This window comes from Musca autumnalis, unplaced genomic scaffold, assembly GCF_047663935.1.
Source record: "Musca autumnalis isolate F117 unplaced genomic scaffold, ASM4766393v1 scaffold_3, whole genome shotgun sequence".
In the NCBI taxonomy this organism is placed as follows: Eukaryota; Metazoa; Arthropoda; class Insecta; order Diptera; family Muscidae; genus Musca; species Musca autumnalis.
The window spans coordinates 41165229-41181236 of record NW_027411866.1 but is presented as its reverse complement, the minus strand read 5'-3'; the positions used below and the strand labels follow the sequence as shown (position 1 = coordinate 41181236).

Sequence of the window (16008 nt, the reverse complement as noted above, 5' to 3'; positions counted from 1 at the left end):
GCAGCTCATTTCAATACTGGATAATCTTAAACCCATGACCTACATTGGAAAATTGTTCCCGAGGTGGTACACTAAGAAAACAAACAGTTAACTGGAATGCCACAACATGTAACCACTTATTTTTAAAAAATATATATTATATACTTCTCCTTCAAGAGGCCCTATGTTCTTCTAGGGGTTAAGCGGAAAAGAACAAAAAGACTCCTCCTTCAATATCCCTTATAATATTTTACAATATGTATTAATTTCGCGATATTTTGAATATATTTAGTTGCACGTAAAATTTAAGGTGTACTCACTACAAAAAAATATTAGTCAAATGTTCCGAATTTTGGAGCTATTCTTAAGATTTTTAAAATGTTACATGTCATAGCTGTAAGATTTGCCAGATGTTGTATCAAAAAATTGACATTCAGTTTTTTAGTCGGAGTCGGAGTCTACTAGTCGGAGTCGAGCAATTTTGGTGGAGTCGGAGTCTGAGTCAAAAAAAATAACTCGGCTCCGACTCCGGGCAAAATTTTTTCCACGTTATAGAAATATAACATTAAATTTGGAACAAGAACATTTTTTAAAAATCATTATTTATTTTAAAAGATTGATAAAAGTAAACATAAATGCAAACGGTACATTATACTAATTTAAAGGACAATTCACAGGATATATATTATCCTCTGAAGTGTAGTCTATTCATCCCTATTTTGTTGATCCAATTGATTCCTTACATTTTTGCAAACAAAAGTAAAGTTCTATGACAATCGAATTAAGATTAAACCTTTAACAGCTTTCGTCAGAAGTCTTACTGGTCTTCTCACAAAGGTCATCTTGATTTTTATAAGAAGTCATCCTTGTCTTCTATTAGAGACATTGTGGTCTCTATGGCAAATTTTACTGAATACCCTGTGACACAAAATGGAAGTTAAGATCTGGGGGAGGAAAAGCCCCAATTAAGAACCCCAAAGGATCTCATAGCTGAAATTTCTGAGTCATGACATAATGATTTTTTTTGATTGACCCCCATCAATCATTGGGAAAATAGCTTGATATCTCTGATTGGAGATATTGTATCATCATTTTTAGATGGCATGTTTTCAGTTTCAGCTGCGACATGCCCTTGTTAAAATAATGGGTTAGTAGGGGGATTTGTAAGTAGTTACGGCTGCCAATAATTTCTTATAAAACCCATTATTTTGGGAGGATTATTTTTGCTGGGTGGATATGTATAGGCCTACTTACACTGTGCAACATTTTTAAGGCGATCTTGTGCAAACAATTCCAACTAAGGATTTTTTGAAAGTACAGACCCAAACGACAAGAAACTCTAGTAGGGTTTTGTTGGGTGAGTTCCAGCTCGGATTTAATGGCACCATCTAAACATGGTTAAATATTGACTATTTAAAGAAATTGGGGCTATATCTCTGAAACCAATGTGAATCTTCTTCTGACCTCTGAAGCAAATTTGTAGGTAAGGGCAAGAATAAAATATTTGGAGAGATAATGAACTCGAAAAACTACATTTATTGCATCAAATTTCAAAATATATGCAAAATGCCACAATTTTTATACATTTCGCACCGTATCTCCAAAACCGTTAATTTTTTCTGAATATTCTTTTTTTTGGAAAAATATTCCCTGGAATTTTATACACAACTCTTCAAAACATGTTATTGTTGTAAAATGCCTCTATCCCGTTGTTTTCAGTACATTTTTCAACGACGATTTAATAAAAATGTCAAGAATGTAGTGAAATCCGAAATGCGAGAATAAACTGTTGGTGTGAACTGTGTTTGAAATACCGCTGAAACAACATGAAGTAAGCACTTGAGAGTTTCAGAATGTTCTAAAGAATTGTTGAGAACGTTATTTGGAAGATTTTTGCAAAAGGTTACTGGTTCAGCTCACAATAGTTTAGCCGATACTGACCAGAATTTCAGCAATTATGTACAATTTTCTACATTTTATAGATTTTGATGCCTTAGGTGGTGTTTTTCTTAGGTGTTTTTTTTTCAAATGATAAGTTCTACTAATTTAGGGCTACAATATTGCTAAAGACAGCAAGGCAAAATTCCTCTCCGTTTCTGAGTTAAACACCTGATAGATGCAAAAAAGTGTAGATTTAGCCCGTTTGGATGAGGCCATAAAATCCGTACTGGATCTGACAGGACCAAACCCTACTAGGGTTTTTATAGTCTAAATATGTACTTTCAAAAACTGCATACTAGAAGTTGTTTGCATTTGCCGTGTTGCATAGTGTTATTAGCCTCTAGGCTTACGTAAAGCCTTTAGGGTATATACACTTTTATTCGAGAAAAATGTGTATCATCGAAATTATGGTATTAGACCCCAGATATTTTGGGATGAAATCATGATATTGGTAGCGATTTTTGCAACACTGTCAGTTCGTTTTGAAAAACATTACTCTCTGTAATAGAGGGTAATAAATGAAGTTGAGCCAATGGGGGTATACTCCACTCAAGCAATCGAAAAAAAAAACATTTCAGACAACTAGGAGTTCATTTAACCATGTCCGTCTGCCCGGTTGTTGCGCACGATAACTCTCGAACTGATCATATCAATCATTATCAATATTTAGACCAATTTTAGTGTAAGTTCGAACATAGACCATATAGGTCCATGCCTTCCGGAACATCCCCCACCACACTTGAAGATAGTAACCGAATTGGTCATAACTTTGCATATGGTAGCATTACTTCGAGGCATAGATCAAGTTTCAATATCGACTAATTCGGTATACTCCTTCGTGTGCCTCCCACACAAAATTGAGAAGAAAGTACAGTTTAACAGCTCGACTCCGATCGTTTTTATATACTTTTTTGCAATAATTTCTTCTTGCGAGCCCAATTTTTTTGGGCAAGTCTCCCGCAACAATTAAAATGGGTAGTATTTTTGGAGGCAAGTTCACACATCCTGAGAAAATGGCCAAAACTTAAAACTCCGTTATAGACGATAGAAATATTGGTTAAAAAAAAATTTATACAGAGGTTATTTTGTGCGGAAATTTGCACTTGTGCATTAAAAACTTCGTTATAGGGAAGTTCGTTATAGAGAGGTTAAAATAGGTCAAAATGTACGGAAAAAGTTTTGTTTTCCATTTTTATACCCTACACCACTCACGGTGCTCTTGAAACAGTTTTAAATGGAAGGTGCTGACACATCGGAAGTTTTTGTGGATTCTGAAACTACAATGTTTATAGATGAGAAAAATCAAAAAACAAAAAAAAAATCGTCGAAGCGTTTTTTAAATAAATCGCGATTTAAGTTGACATTTTTAGGGGTTGTTTAGGTTTTCAAGAGTTTGCTTAGAAACCGCAAGTCCTATCAAAATGGGACTAAAGATAATGTTGTAGCTATGAAAATTCTCTACAAGATTGACCTTTACGGTATTCTCGTTGGTTTTTACCGTTTTTGAGTTTTATAAGTTCAAATTGGGACAATTCAATTCAATTCAATTCAATTCTGTATCGCCTCCTTATAAAACAATGTCATGACTCCAAATTCCCAATTTAAACTTATATATCTAAAAAATGTTACAACTTAGGATATGTTACTTAAGCCAGTCTTGTAGAGAATTTTCACAGCTTTAAGATTTTCTCAAGTCACATATCGATAAGACTTACCGTATTCAAGCAAAATCGCGAAACCCTAAAAAAAACCTAAAAATGTAAACTGAGCTTCTCTATCTCACAAATGGTACAGGCTGGGAACAAATGATAAACGTCAATCCTCCAGAGAACTTTTACAGCTACAACATTTTCTTTAGCTCCATTTCGATTTTTTCTTGCTGCTGTTTCAGAATTCACAAGAACTTTCCCTGTGTAAGCGGTTTTCAGGAAAAGTCAGTTAAGGCGCACCCTTCATGGCATTTGAACTTCTATATCTCAAAAATGGTAAAAACTACGAAAATACTATAAAGACCGGTCTTGTAGAGAATTTTCAGAGCTACAAAATTATCTTTAGCCCCATTTTGATAGGACTTGCGGTTTCTAAGCAAAACCGTGAAAACCTAAACATCCCCTAAAAATGTCAACTTAAATCGCGATTTATTTAAAAAGCGCTCCGGCGATTTTTTTGTTTTTTGATTTTTCTCATCTATTGTAGTTTCAGAATTTGCAAAAACTTCCAAGGTGTAAGCACCTTCCATTTAAAATTGTTACAAGTTGGTTCTGCCCAAACAGTTTGTAACACATTGAAATAATGTTCGTAGACCCATACATATAAATACCAAAATGAATGTCTCGACGATCTGAGTCGATCTGGCTGTCCTGTCAGTCTGTCCATCTAAAACTTATAATGACGCTACAGGTCGGAATTTTGATCGGATCCTCACGAAATTTTGGCGGTTGATGGGTGTCTCACATAGAAAGAAGCCTTTTGATGTTGGTGATGGTCGGATAATATTCAGGGGTCGGAAAGAGCAAAAACGTGTGTGAAGTAAATTCAAAGTTTTATTCGTTTGTGAATATCTCGATTTTTAGTTGGGGTATTCCAACGGCAAAGCCTGCCAATGGAGGAAGAAATCATAACCTTTACATTGATGCAAAGTAGGTTGCCGTAGGTGGTCAAAGAACGGAGAAATAGCAATAGTCAGTACTACAGCCCATTTTTCCATTTTTTATATGCCAGCTACAGGTCACAATTTGGTCGGATCATCACGAATGGGGGTACCAGAGAAGGATACCAGAGAGAAATAAGCACATTGAGTTTGGTGATGGTCGAATAATACTCAGGGGTTGGAATGTGCAAAAAACTTATGTGGAGAAAATTCAATGTTTTATTCTTCTTCTACTAGGGATATTCCTACGACAAAGGTTATCAATGAAAGAAGAAAAGATCACATTTATAATTATGCAAGTTAGGTTGGCGTATATAACACTTTTCCATTTTTTTATTTGAGTTGTGCTGACGTTGGATGCGTTTCAACAAAATTGACCTGTATTAATGAAGACATTCTGAGCTTTAAATTAACACAAAATGTGGAATTGATGCTAAAATATCAGAGTTATTGCCAAAGGCGCTTAGCTATCCCAATTTTAATATTGTTAATTTTACCAGTCAAAATCTTATGCACACGGGTAGTGGTGTAGGGTATCACATAGTCGGCCCGTCCCGACTATAGCCTTTGCTCACTTGTTATTTATAACAAAGAACAATTTGTTATAGGGAAGTACGACTGTAATTATACCCTGCATCTTACGATGGAGGATATAAAAATATGGTGCCCGGACATAACTCCCACGGACATAACTCCCAAAATGATTTTGGGTGTTATGTCCGCTGCGCTTTGTGGACATAACTCCCAACTATTTTTTTCTTAATTTATAAATTATTTCTTTGGTTAAGTTTGAAATTTATAGTTATATATTCTTTTAAATTTTAAATTAGAAGTTAGAATGTAAGCGGAATTGTACATTTGAGAAGGCCTAAGTGCCAACCAATACAGAAGTATCCACAAAATCCTCCTGATTTCATAAAATTATTGAAAAACGAAATTATGCCCGAAATTATGTAAGTAGCAGTTAGGAGAAGTTTTAAATTGTAAAAATATTTGTTAAGAAAATCGCGCTATTTTTTCAAAACTATTTTCGTTATTTAGAAAGTATTTGAATATTTGTACAAACGATTTTTATCTTTTTAAATTGTGAATATATTTTTGTAAAAAATCGCGTGATTTTTTTTTTCATAAACATTTTCGACTTTTTATCTTCTTAAATTGTGAAAATATTTTTGAATACTTTTAAAACAAAATTTTATTTTCTTAAATTTTGAAAATATTTTTGTAAAAATCGCGAATATTTTTACAAAAACTTTTTATTTTCTTAAATTGTGAAAATATTTTTTTAAAAAAATCGCGCGACTTTCAAAAATATTTTCGACTGAGGCACTTTTTGTTTTTCAGAAAGTATTTGAATATGTTTACAACTACTTTTTATTTTCTTAAATTGTGAAAATATTTTTGTAAAAAATCGAGCGGGTTTTTCACAAATATTTTTGCCTGCGGCGCTTTTTGGATTTCAGAAAGTATTTGAATATGTTTACAACAACTTTTTATTTTCTTAAATTGTGAAAATATTTTTGTAAAAAAATCGCGCGATTTTTTCAAAAATATTTTCGCCTGCGGCGCTTTTCGTTTTTCAGAATGTATTTGAATGTTTTTATAACAACTTTTCATCTTCTAAAATTATGAAAATATTTTTGTAAAAAATCGCGCAATTTTTTTTGTAAAAATCACTTAAATTTTAGAAACGGACATAACTCCCATTGGGACTTATGTCCGCTAAGGGGGGTCGGACATAGCTCCCAAAAAATTTGGGAGTTATGTCCGCAAAACAAGGCGCTTTTAGTTTTTCAGAATGTAGTTGAATGTTTTTATAACAATTTTTTATCTTCTAAAATTATGAAAATATTTTTGTAAAAAATGGCGCATTTTTTTTTTTTTTTTTTTTTTTTTTTGTAAAAATCACTTAAATTTTAGAAACGGACATAACTCCCATTGGAACTTATGTGCGCTAAGGGGGGTCGGACATAGATCCCAAAATCGTTTTGGTAGTTATGTCCGTTGGGAGTTATGTCACGGCACCTAAAAATATATTAAATTACCAATTTAGATTTTCACTGGATACTAGAGCGTATTAAACGTAAGCTCTTATTACGGAGAAGGATATGAAATGTGGAGAGGTTCGTTACATATTTTATGTATCGCAATCGATTTGATATAACTTATAGAGTATATTTACTAGGCGTTTACACACAGACAATATTGGCAAGACAATAGCTAAGTTGCAAACCATTTTCACCAATACATTCATACTTTTCAAAACCAAACCAAATGTCTGATGTCCGACACGTCTGAACAATTTCGGAAGCAAAATCGTTCAGATTTCGTTCCGATTTCTAAACGATTTTTCGGAGAGGAAATAGTTCAGATTTTGTACCGATTTCGTTCAGATTTCGGAACGAATGTCGGATAGAAATTTCCTTTCCGAATTTCTTAAGGATTTTCTTCAGATTTCGTTACGAAATCGGAACGAAATCGATCCGATGTCGCTGCGACATTTTGTTCCGAAATTATGTCAACCACTTCATACAACTTTCGTTAAGATATCGTTACGATTTCGGACGATACGTCCGACATTTTGTTCCGATTTCGTTACGAAGTCGGTACGATTGGTTTGCTGGGTACATACTAGGCCGGGGCGATTTGAAAACCTTAATGGGCCCTTCGCGTTTCTGATTCCTGGGGTTGAACTGAGCAAAAAAGTCTACTGGACCATATATCTACCGTGAAAATCGAGCCTCCCGATTTTGACTTTAAGTTTTTTATTGACGTTTTTTGGATATTTTGGCATATAACAGCCAAACCATTAAGATTTTCGATCCAACACAAAGACAAACATTGTAGCCAAGACAGTAATTGAAAACTCTCTAATACATCGCAAAAACATTGGAACGCTCCTTCAGACAGTTTTGGCCTTAAGAATGTGCAAAGTTTTCGGAAAATGTCGATAAATGACATTGTGCTACAAAATTTGACCCGAAAAATATTCAAGTGTTCTGATGCAAAATTATATCGTGTTGGGATCCATGGACAACGACAATGCCTTTATTTCGTTTGGGTCACTTCGTTTTATTTTTTTATAACGGTAAAAGTAGTGAAAATCTGAGTTTCTTACATTTTCAAATTTAAACGGACATATCTTATTTTTTCCACAACGGATTTCTTTTGATCCTTCTTCCTTTTAAAGGGGTGAATAATGTCTTTTGAATAAGCTATTATTGTTTCAAATCGGTCAACAAATGGCTAAGTTATAGTGGTTTATGTCTGAAAAAACCCCACAAAAAACCTATAAAGGAATTTCTCATAATTTTCAAAAATATAATGTTTTTTTGTTTTGTTCAATATTTATTTTGAAAATTATGAGAAATTCCTTTATAGGTTTTTTGTGGGGTTTTTTCAGACATAAACCACTATAACTTAGCCATTTGTTGACCGATTTGAAACAATAATAGCTTATTCAAAAGACATTATTCACCCCTTTAAAAGGAAGAAGGATCAAAAGAAATCCGTTGTGGAAAAAATAAGATATGTCCGTTTAAATTTGAAAATGTAAGAAACTCAGATTTTCACTACTTTTACCGTTATAAAAAAATAAAACGAAGTGACCCAAACGAAATAAAGGCATTGTCGTTGTCCATGGATCCCAACACGATATAATTTTGCATCAGAACACTTGAATATTTTTCGGGTCAAATTTTGTAGCACAATGTCATTTATCGACATTTTCCGAAAACTTTGCACATTCTTAAGGCCAAAACTGTCTGAAGGAGCGTTCCAATGTTTTTGCGATGTATTAGAGAGTTTTCAATTACTGTCTTGGCTACAATGTTTGTCTTTGTGTTGGATCGAAAATCTCAATGGTTTGGCTGTTATATGCCAAAATATCCAAAAAACGTCAATAAAAAACTTAAAGTCAAAATCGGGAGGCTCGATTTTCACGGTAGATATATGGTCCAGTAGACTTTTTTGCTCAGTTCAATCCCAGGAATCAGAAACGCGAAGGGCTCATTAAGGTTTTTTTCCTTCCACACAAATCGCCCCACCCTAGTACATACTTAAAAATTTATAAATGTATTTGTGAAAAAGGTTTGTATTTTTGCTATTGTCTTGCCAATACTGGCCTTTAATGGTTCTATCTTGATTTGGTTGGAGTTTTATGTCAAACCAAATTAAGTTAGATCCATAATCCTGATAGTAAACGGCAGTATAAACGTGCTCCATGCTTCAATATTAAACCAAATCTTTCCCACATTAAATCAGTCCCAAATTAAATAACATTTCAACTTACATAACAATTCCTTCAAAATGAAACCAAGTAAGTCTATCTTCATTTCATCATGATTTCCATTGCTGTAAATTAAATTACCTTTCATCACACAAACAAAATATATTATGACTTTACTTTTCTCACTGCAAGACAACAAATTCATATCTTTTTCATGTTTCCCTTCATCTTACTTACCGAAATGTCAGCGTCAATTGGGCATAGACACGATATCCTTGAATGGCTTTGGGATCCACGTAAACAATGCCACGCAATATGGATGGCGTGTTACCGGATAACGTTATCTCACGTGACGGCAAATATAAAGTGAGCACGCAATTCGGTGAAGTTTTCTTGTAGACACGCTGTGTACCGAATTCATCTTTGTGTGACGATGTAGATCTGTGTGGAAAAGAAGAGGTAAGGAGAGGTTTTAAAAGAAAAATTAGATTTACATTATTGAGTAAAAGAAAAAAGAGATAATGGAAAAACGTTTTTTGTGTACATTTTCGAACTTTTTTTTTCTTTAATAAAAAGTCACAAGTTAAGTTAAAAATAATTTAATTTTGTAAGGATTTTCTGCTTTATAAAATAATAAAGAGAAATGTTATGATGTGACCCAAATTTTTATGGCTTCATTATTAATATTATGACAAAAAAGCGAAGCAGTTCACTGTCGGTTGCGAGAAGGATTCATAATAGGGTGGCTATTATCGAACTTACAGCCTTAGTAGACATTTCAAATATCACCAAAAATCGAAATAAAATATTAAAAAGCCGATTTACATACACATTTTCGCAGCAATTGAAAATTATGGAAACATAGAAAACCACTTCGAACACCCACAATTTTGTGATCAGTTTTTAATCCACAATAATTACACTACTTTTCAATAAATTTTCACAATAATTTGCTCGATTTATTGTTAAAATTATTCACTTCGTTATAATACCAATTTATATGCTCTTACTGACACTTACGCCCACACACAAATTTATATCGCTTGTCATTTTTAGTCATTTCTCTCTTGCATTTTTCTGTAAACAATTCTAGCTAATCTTTGCAATTAATTGTCAACTCTTTCATTGAATCCCCATAGATTAACTAGAATAATATAAGCATTTGTTTCTTAATTCCTCTACAGCTTTTGTATCTTCATAACTTAAATGACAGTTAGTTGTTAGCATTTCTTTCCCTTGATTTATTCCACTTGTCACTTTATTCATGCAGTTGGTTACAGGCAGCACAACACAAAAATCTGTTCTGGTTTATAACAGTAAGTATGTGTGTGCATACATACATCCATGTGTATACATGGATGTCACATTCATTCATACAGAGTTAAGCATTTGATAAATGTCCTTTTGTCCTTGTCCCCCCTAATTCCATAACTTGCCTTCCCTTTGTTACGTACCATTTCACTTGGGGACTTTAAATATACCCTCGACTTTGTATCCTTGGAGTGGGTAGAAAGTGGGATTATAACCAACCATTTGAAAGTATTTTGTGACAAATGAAAGTGTGTTTGTACATTTTAATGAATTTTGTAGTAAAATGGGATGTCCTTCATATCTTTAGAGATTAAAAAGAAAAAGGTTGGACAAAGAGGGTAATAGGACTATAAACCCAATGGAACATTTACTTAATTCGGGTAGCTAAAGTTAAAGAATAGTACGGGAATAGTACAGCCTTCATAGAAATTAATATTATTCTACCTGGTCTGTTTATTCTACCTGGTCTGAAGTTTGTATGCAGCTGTATCCACACAAGCAGTTTCATTGTGTGCCTAGGTCTCTGCTGCTTTAAACACTGTCAAATAAATATTTATAGGTATTGTAATCGAAAGCTAAATTCGACGTTGAGACTTTTCGATTTTTGCCTTAAACGACTTTTCAATCTCTTGATTTTGGCAAATTAGATAAAAATCGTTTTCGATTTTTCGTTGAAATAAAATCGGCTTAGTAAACTGTTCTAGGGTTTTTCAATTTAGTCGTGTGCGTGTATATGTTTGGCTGGTACACAATAATTCTCGAACGCATCAACAGAATTGGTCGAAATTTAGATCAAGTTCGAATATGGATACCACCCTCACAAAAGTTGAAGTTCACCATTATGTGGGGCGGATACTGTACACAAGTTGGTTTTAGCCAACATGTTTGTAACGCATCTAAAGAATGGTCGTAGACCCATACTTATATATACCAAAATGAATGTCTCGCCGAGCTGAGTCGATATGGCTATGCGTGTCCGTCCGTCTATCCATCTAAAGTTTGTAACCACGCTACAGGGCGCAATTTTGATCGCATCGTCACGAAATTTTGAGGGTTGGTGCACGCAGAAAAATATATGTTAGAAATATGTTTGGATCCAAACATAATTTGATTGTGTTCAAACAAATATATGTTTGCAACATTTTGTAACATATCCCAATTTAATATGTTTGGGTACCAACATATTTTTTTATGTTAGAACATATGTTTTATGGGTGGAGAGGATTTTTGTCAAAGAGAGTAACAACAGGGCTCTAGCAGCTGCGGAATGATGGTTTATAATAAAGAGCTGTGTACATGGTGTAATGCGTAAAACACGTGTGTTTCGTGCTTTGTTGTTAGCCAACGTAGCAAGCGAAGAGGAAAAGAAAAAAAATTGTATAATTTATGTTGGTCTTTTTCATCAGTGTTCTAGAGAACATTGCTGAGTAAAGACGGTAAAGTGAGTGAATAAATCAGTGTTTTGTCTTGTCTTAAAGAAATTGTGCTTTTTAGCAAATTAAGTGTCCAATACATTTTATAACACTGTGCAACATTTGTAAGGTGATCTTGTGCAAACAATTCGAAGTGAGGATTTTTTGAAAGTACAGACCCAAACGACAAGAAACCCTATTTGGGTTTTGTTGTGTCAGATCCAGCTCGGATTTTATGGCCCCATCTGAACATGGTTAAATATTGAGTTTTTAAAGCAATTCGGGGCTATATCTCTGAAACCAATGCGAATCTTCTTCTGACCTCTGAAGCAAATTTGTAGTCAAGGACAAGAATAAAATATTTGGAGAAATAATGAACTCGAAAAACTATATTTATTGCCTCAAATTTCAAAATATATGCAAAAATTCCACAATTTTTATACATTTCGCACCGTATCTCCAAAACCGTTAATTCTTTCTGAATATTTTCTTTTGGAAAAATATTCGCTGGAATGTAATACACAACTCTTCAGAACATGTCGTTGTTGTAAAATGCCTCTTTGCCGTTGTTTTCAGTACATTTTTCAACGACGATTTAATAAAAATGTCAATAATGTGGGGAAATCCGAAATGCGAGAATAAACTGTTGGTGTGAACTGTGTTTGAAATACGTGTTGTAAAAGATATGATGCAAAATATCGCTGAAACAACATGAAGTAAGCATTTTAGAGTTTCAGAATGTTCTAAAGAATTGCTAAGAACTTTATTTGGAAGATTTTTGCAAAAGGTTACTTGGTTCAACTCCCAATAGTTTAGCCGATACTGACCAGAATTTCAGCAATTATGTAAAATTTTTTACATTTTATAGATTTTGATGCCCGAGATGGAGTTTTTCTTATCTGGTTTTTTTTTTAAAAGATAAGTTCTACTACACCTTTTACAGTTATAATTTCAACAGGAATAATTCGAATTACAAATGGAATAATTCGAATTACAAATAGAATAATTCGAATTTCAAATGGAATAATTCGAATTACAAATGGAATAATTCGAATTTCAAATAAAACAATTCGAATTACAAATAAATAAATTCGAATTACAAATAGAATAATTCGAATTACAAATGGAATAATTCGAATTTCAAATGGAATAATTCGAATTACAAATATAATAATACGAATTACAAATGAAATAATTCGAATTACAACTGGAATTCTCGAATTACAAATAAAATGTTACGAATTACAAATAGAATAATCGAATTACAAATGAAATGTTACGAATTACAACTAAAATGATTCGAATTACATTTGAAAAAGGTGTAGTTTAGGGCTACAATATTGCTAAAGACAGTAAGGCCAAATTCCTATTCGTTTCTGAGATAAAGGCCTGATAAATTCAAAAAAGTGTAGATTTAGCCCAGTTTAGATGAGGCCATAAAATCCGAACTGGATCTAAGAGGACAAAACCCTACTAGGGTTTTTGTAGTTTAAATATGTACTTTCAAAAAATGCATACTAGAAGTTGTTTGCATTTTCAGTGTTGCATAGTGTAATTGAATCAAAAAGGTGAATGGAAATATTTTATTGGACAAGGAAGAAATCGCATTTAATATTGGTAATTACATCAATACATTTTTCATATACATACATACATATGTATATTTGAAATACGGATGTACCTATTTATTACATTATATAATCATTTGATTCCAGATGTCGATTTCCCGCAGATGATTTCAACTTTGAAGAAAATGTGTTTTATTTCACAACTAAGAAGAAGCGTTCAACGATATTTCTCTATAATTTTTTTCTTTTTAAAAGTTAGATTTTTTATAATTTATTTCATTCAGTTTTTCTTTTATTAAAGTCTGTTATGTATTTCCTTTACTTAGTTCAAGTTCAAAGATTGATTATATCGGTCCACTCCTTCTGGTACCTCCCCCACAAAAGTTCGAAAATGTTCGGAAAATTTGTGCGTACGATAACTCTTGAAGGGAGCAATCGATTTGGTCCATACTTTGCACATTATGAAATTTCTACCAGACTTAAATGAGGTTCCAATATGGACTCAATCGGTAAACTCCTTCGGGTACCACCCACACAAAATTTCGGAAAAGTTCAGTTTAGGACCTGCTCTCGAATCGTTCAAAAATATTCGGAAAAATTGTGCGCACGATAACTCTTGATGGGAGTGACCGATTTGGTCCATACTTTACACATTCTCATAATGTCTACCAGATATAGATCAGGTTCGAATATGGACTATATTTGTCCACTCCATCCCGTACCTCCCACACAAGATTTTTGATAAGTTCACTTTAAGTCCTGCTATTGAATCACTTTGATTTTTGTTGAAGCAACTTACATTCGCTGCCTCAATCACGATGGTAAAAGTTGTTTCAGGGGCAAGTCCATACTTCTTCAGAAAACAGCCCGTAGGGTGTAAAAACTCCCTATGGCACCCCCATGGTCTATGTCGGTCCATTCCTTTAAGTACCTTTTCCTCCAAATTTTTTAACTTTAATCCTAATCAACATTTTTGTCGGTTCATACGACCAAAATTTTGAAACCCACTAAACACATAAGTTTTTTGGTGAAAAAAGTGTTTCAATTTGCACAGGCTGAGGGTATATCTCTGTCGGCTCAGCTGACTGATACTTTCTTACTTGTTTGTAATTCGATCGATTCCATTTTTTGTGCTGGGAATATTTTCTAAACGCATTTTGTAGGAATATTGCTATTTTTACAGTATTTTTTAAGCTATTGATCTCAAATTCCCCAGAAAATGTTCACTTTTAAAAATAAAAAAAACTCAGAAGCACATTCCAACCACTCAACACAACTCATATCCATTACATATTGGGGTTTTCTCTTCTTTACTTTTTCAAACAGATATACTCTACTATATACTGACACATAACCAATTCCTCTTAACTTGTTTGTTTCGCGTGTCTGTATGTGTGAGTGTACATGAAAATGAATTCAATTGTCCAGAAGTGTTGCAAGCATGTTTGTGTGCAAAGGTTTTCAAAGTGAATACGGCAAAATGAAAAATAAAAAAATCGAAAAAGTTAAACAATCAGAATTTGTATTTTCGTATCAATTTTCTCTTTGCCACCGACCAACCAATGAAATTCTATATTCACCAAATGTTTGAAAGGACGACAACAAAACGAAAACCAAGCAACAAATAAAGAGAAACCAAAAAAAATAAACAAACTTTTTTCAGTTAACAAAGAATGGAAAAAAATCAAAAAAACCCATTATAAAATGTTAGCGGAAGCAAACAGACAGGCAGACTAACGTCAATTTTATTAATGGAGGTGTTACTGCTCTTTTTTTCTTTTGGTTGAAAGTGAATTGAAATTTATTTACTGCAAAGTTGAAAAGTTTTGTTCATATTTTATTAAAGTGTATGCCAGCTGTTATAAACTGTGATCATTAAATATTAAATGTTCATGGGTTTCGGAAAGCTTGGGCAATGAGACTGGGACGTATATATTGGAAGCGGACAAGAGGTACAGCACTTATGGGTATTAGATGGAGCGGATGGTTATATATATATTTTTTTATACCCTCCACCATAGGATGGGGGGTATATTAAGTTTGTCATTCCGTTTGTGACTACTCGAAATACTCATTATAGACCCCACAAACTATATATATTCTTGATCAGCGTGCAATTCTACATCGATATAGCCATGTCCGTCCATTATATGTATGTAGGACTTTTGGTATTGAAAGCGGGCTATGTAGGTCCACCATCCAGTAATTTGGTATTTGGTGTCTCCAGAGGCTAAAAAATATTTCTACCAAATGTTGTTTATATAGGTCCACGTTTTGGTATAGCCCCCATATGTAGTATGCGTCATTTTAAGATATTTTGAATGTATTAGTCCCATTTGACCACAGAGTCGGTTGTAACGTTGCATTTTGCGTTTCAAGAGGCTAAGAAATATATCTACCATAAAATGTTTACATAGGTCCACGTTTTGGTATAGCCCACATATAACGCCCCATATATAGTACGCGTCATTTTAAGGTATTTTGAAGGTATTAGTCCCATTTGAGCACCGAATTGGTGGTAATTTGGTATTTTGTGTCTCCAGATGCTAAAAAACATTTCTACCAAAGTTTGTTTATATAGGACCACGTTTTGGTAGAGCCCCCATATAACGCCCCATATATAGTACTCGTCACTTTAAGATATGTTGAATGTATTAGTCCCATTTGACCACAGAATCGGTGGTAAGTTTGTATTTTGTGTTTCCACAGGCTAAGAAATATTTCTACCATAAAATGTTTATGTAGGTCAAGGTTTTGTTATAGACCCCATAGGACGATATCTCCCGATTTTCGCTATTTTGAAGGTTTAAGCCTCATTATCGCAGCGAAATGGCTGAAATTTGGTATTTAGTCTTCGTTGGGTGTATAAAACTTTCTCCTATATAATATTTCTACCATAAAATGTTTATGTAGGTCCAC

The 16008-nt window shown here is 33.5% G+C and overlaps 1 protein-coding gene across 2 annotated transcripts in view; it reads right to left on the bottom strand.

Moving 5' to 3' along the window:
- LOC141397008 (uncharacterized) overlaps positions 1-16008 on the bottom strand; it is a 224807-nt gene that overhangs the window by 79244 nt on the left and 129555 nt on the right. For both annotated transcript variants that reach the window (XM_073972778.1, XM_073972777.1), the window contains one exon: positions 9036-9239. In XM_073972778.1, coding sequence (XP_073828879.1) covers positions 9036-9239 — 204 coding nt within the window. The remainder of the gene's footprint in view (positions 1-9035; positions 9240-16008) is intronic.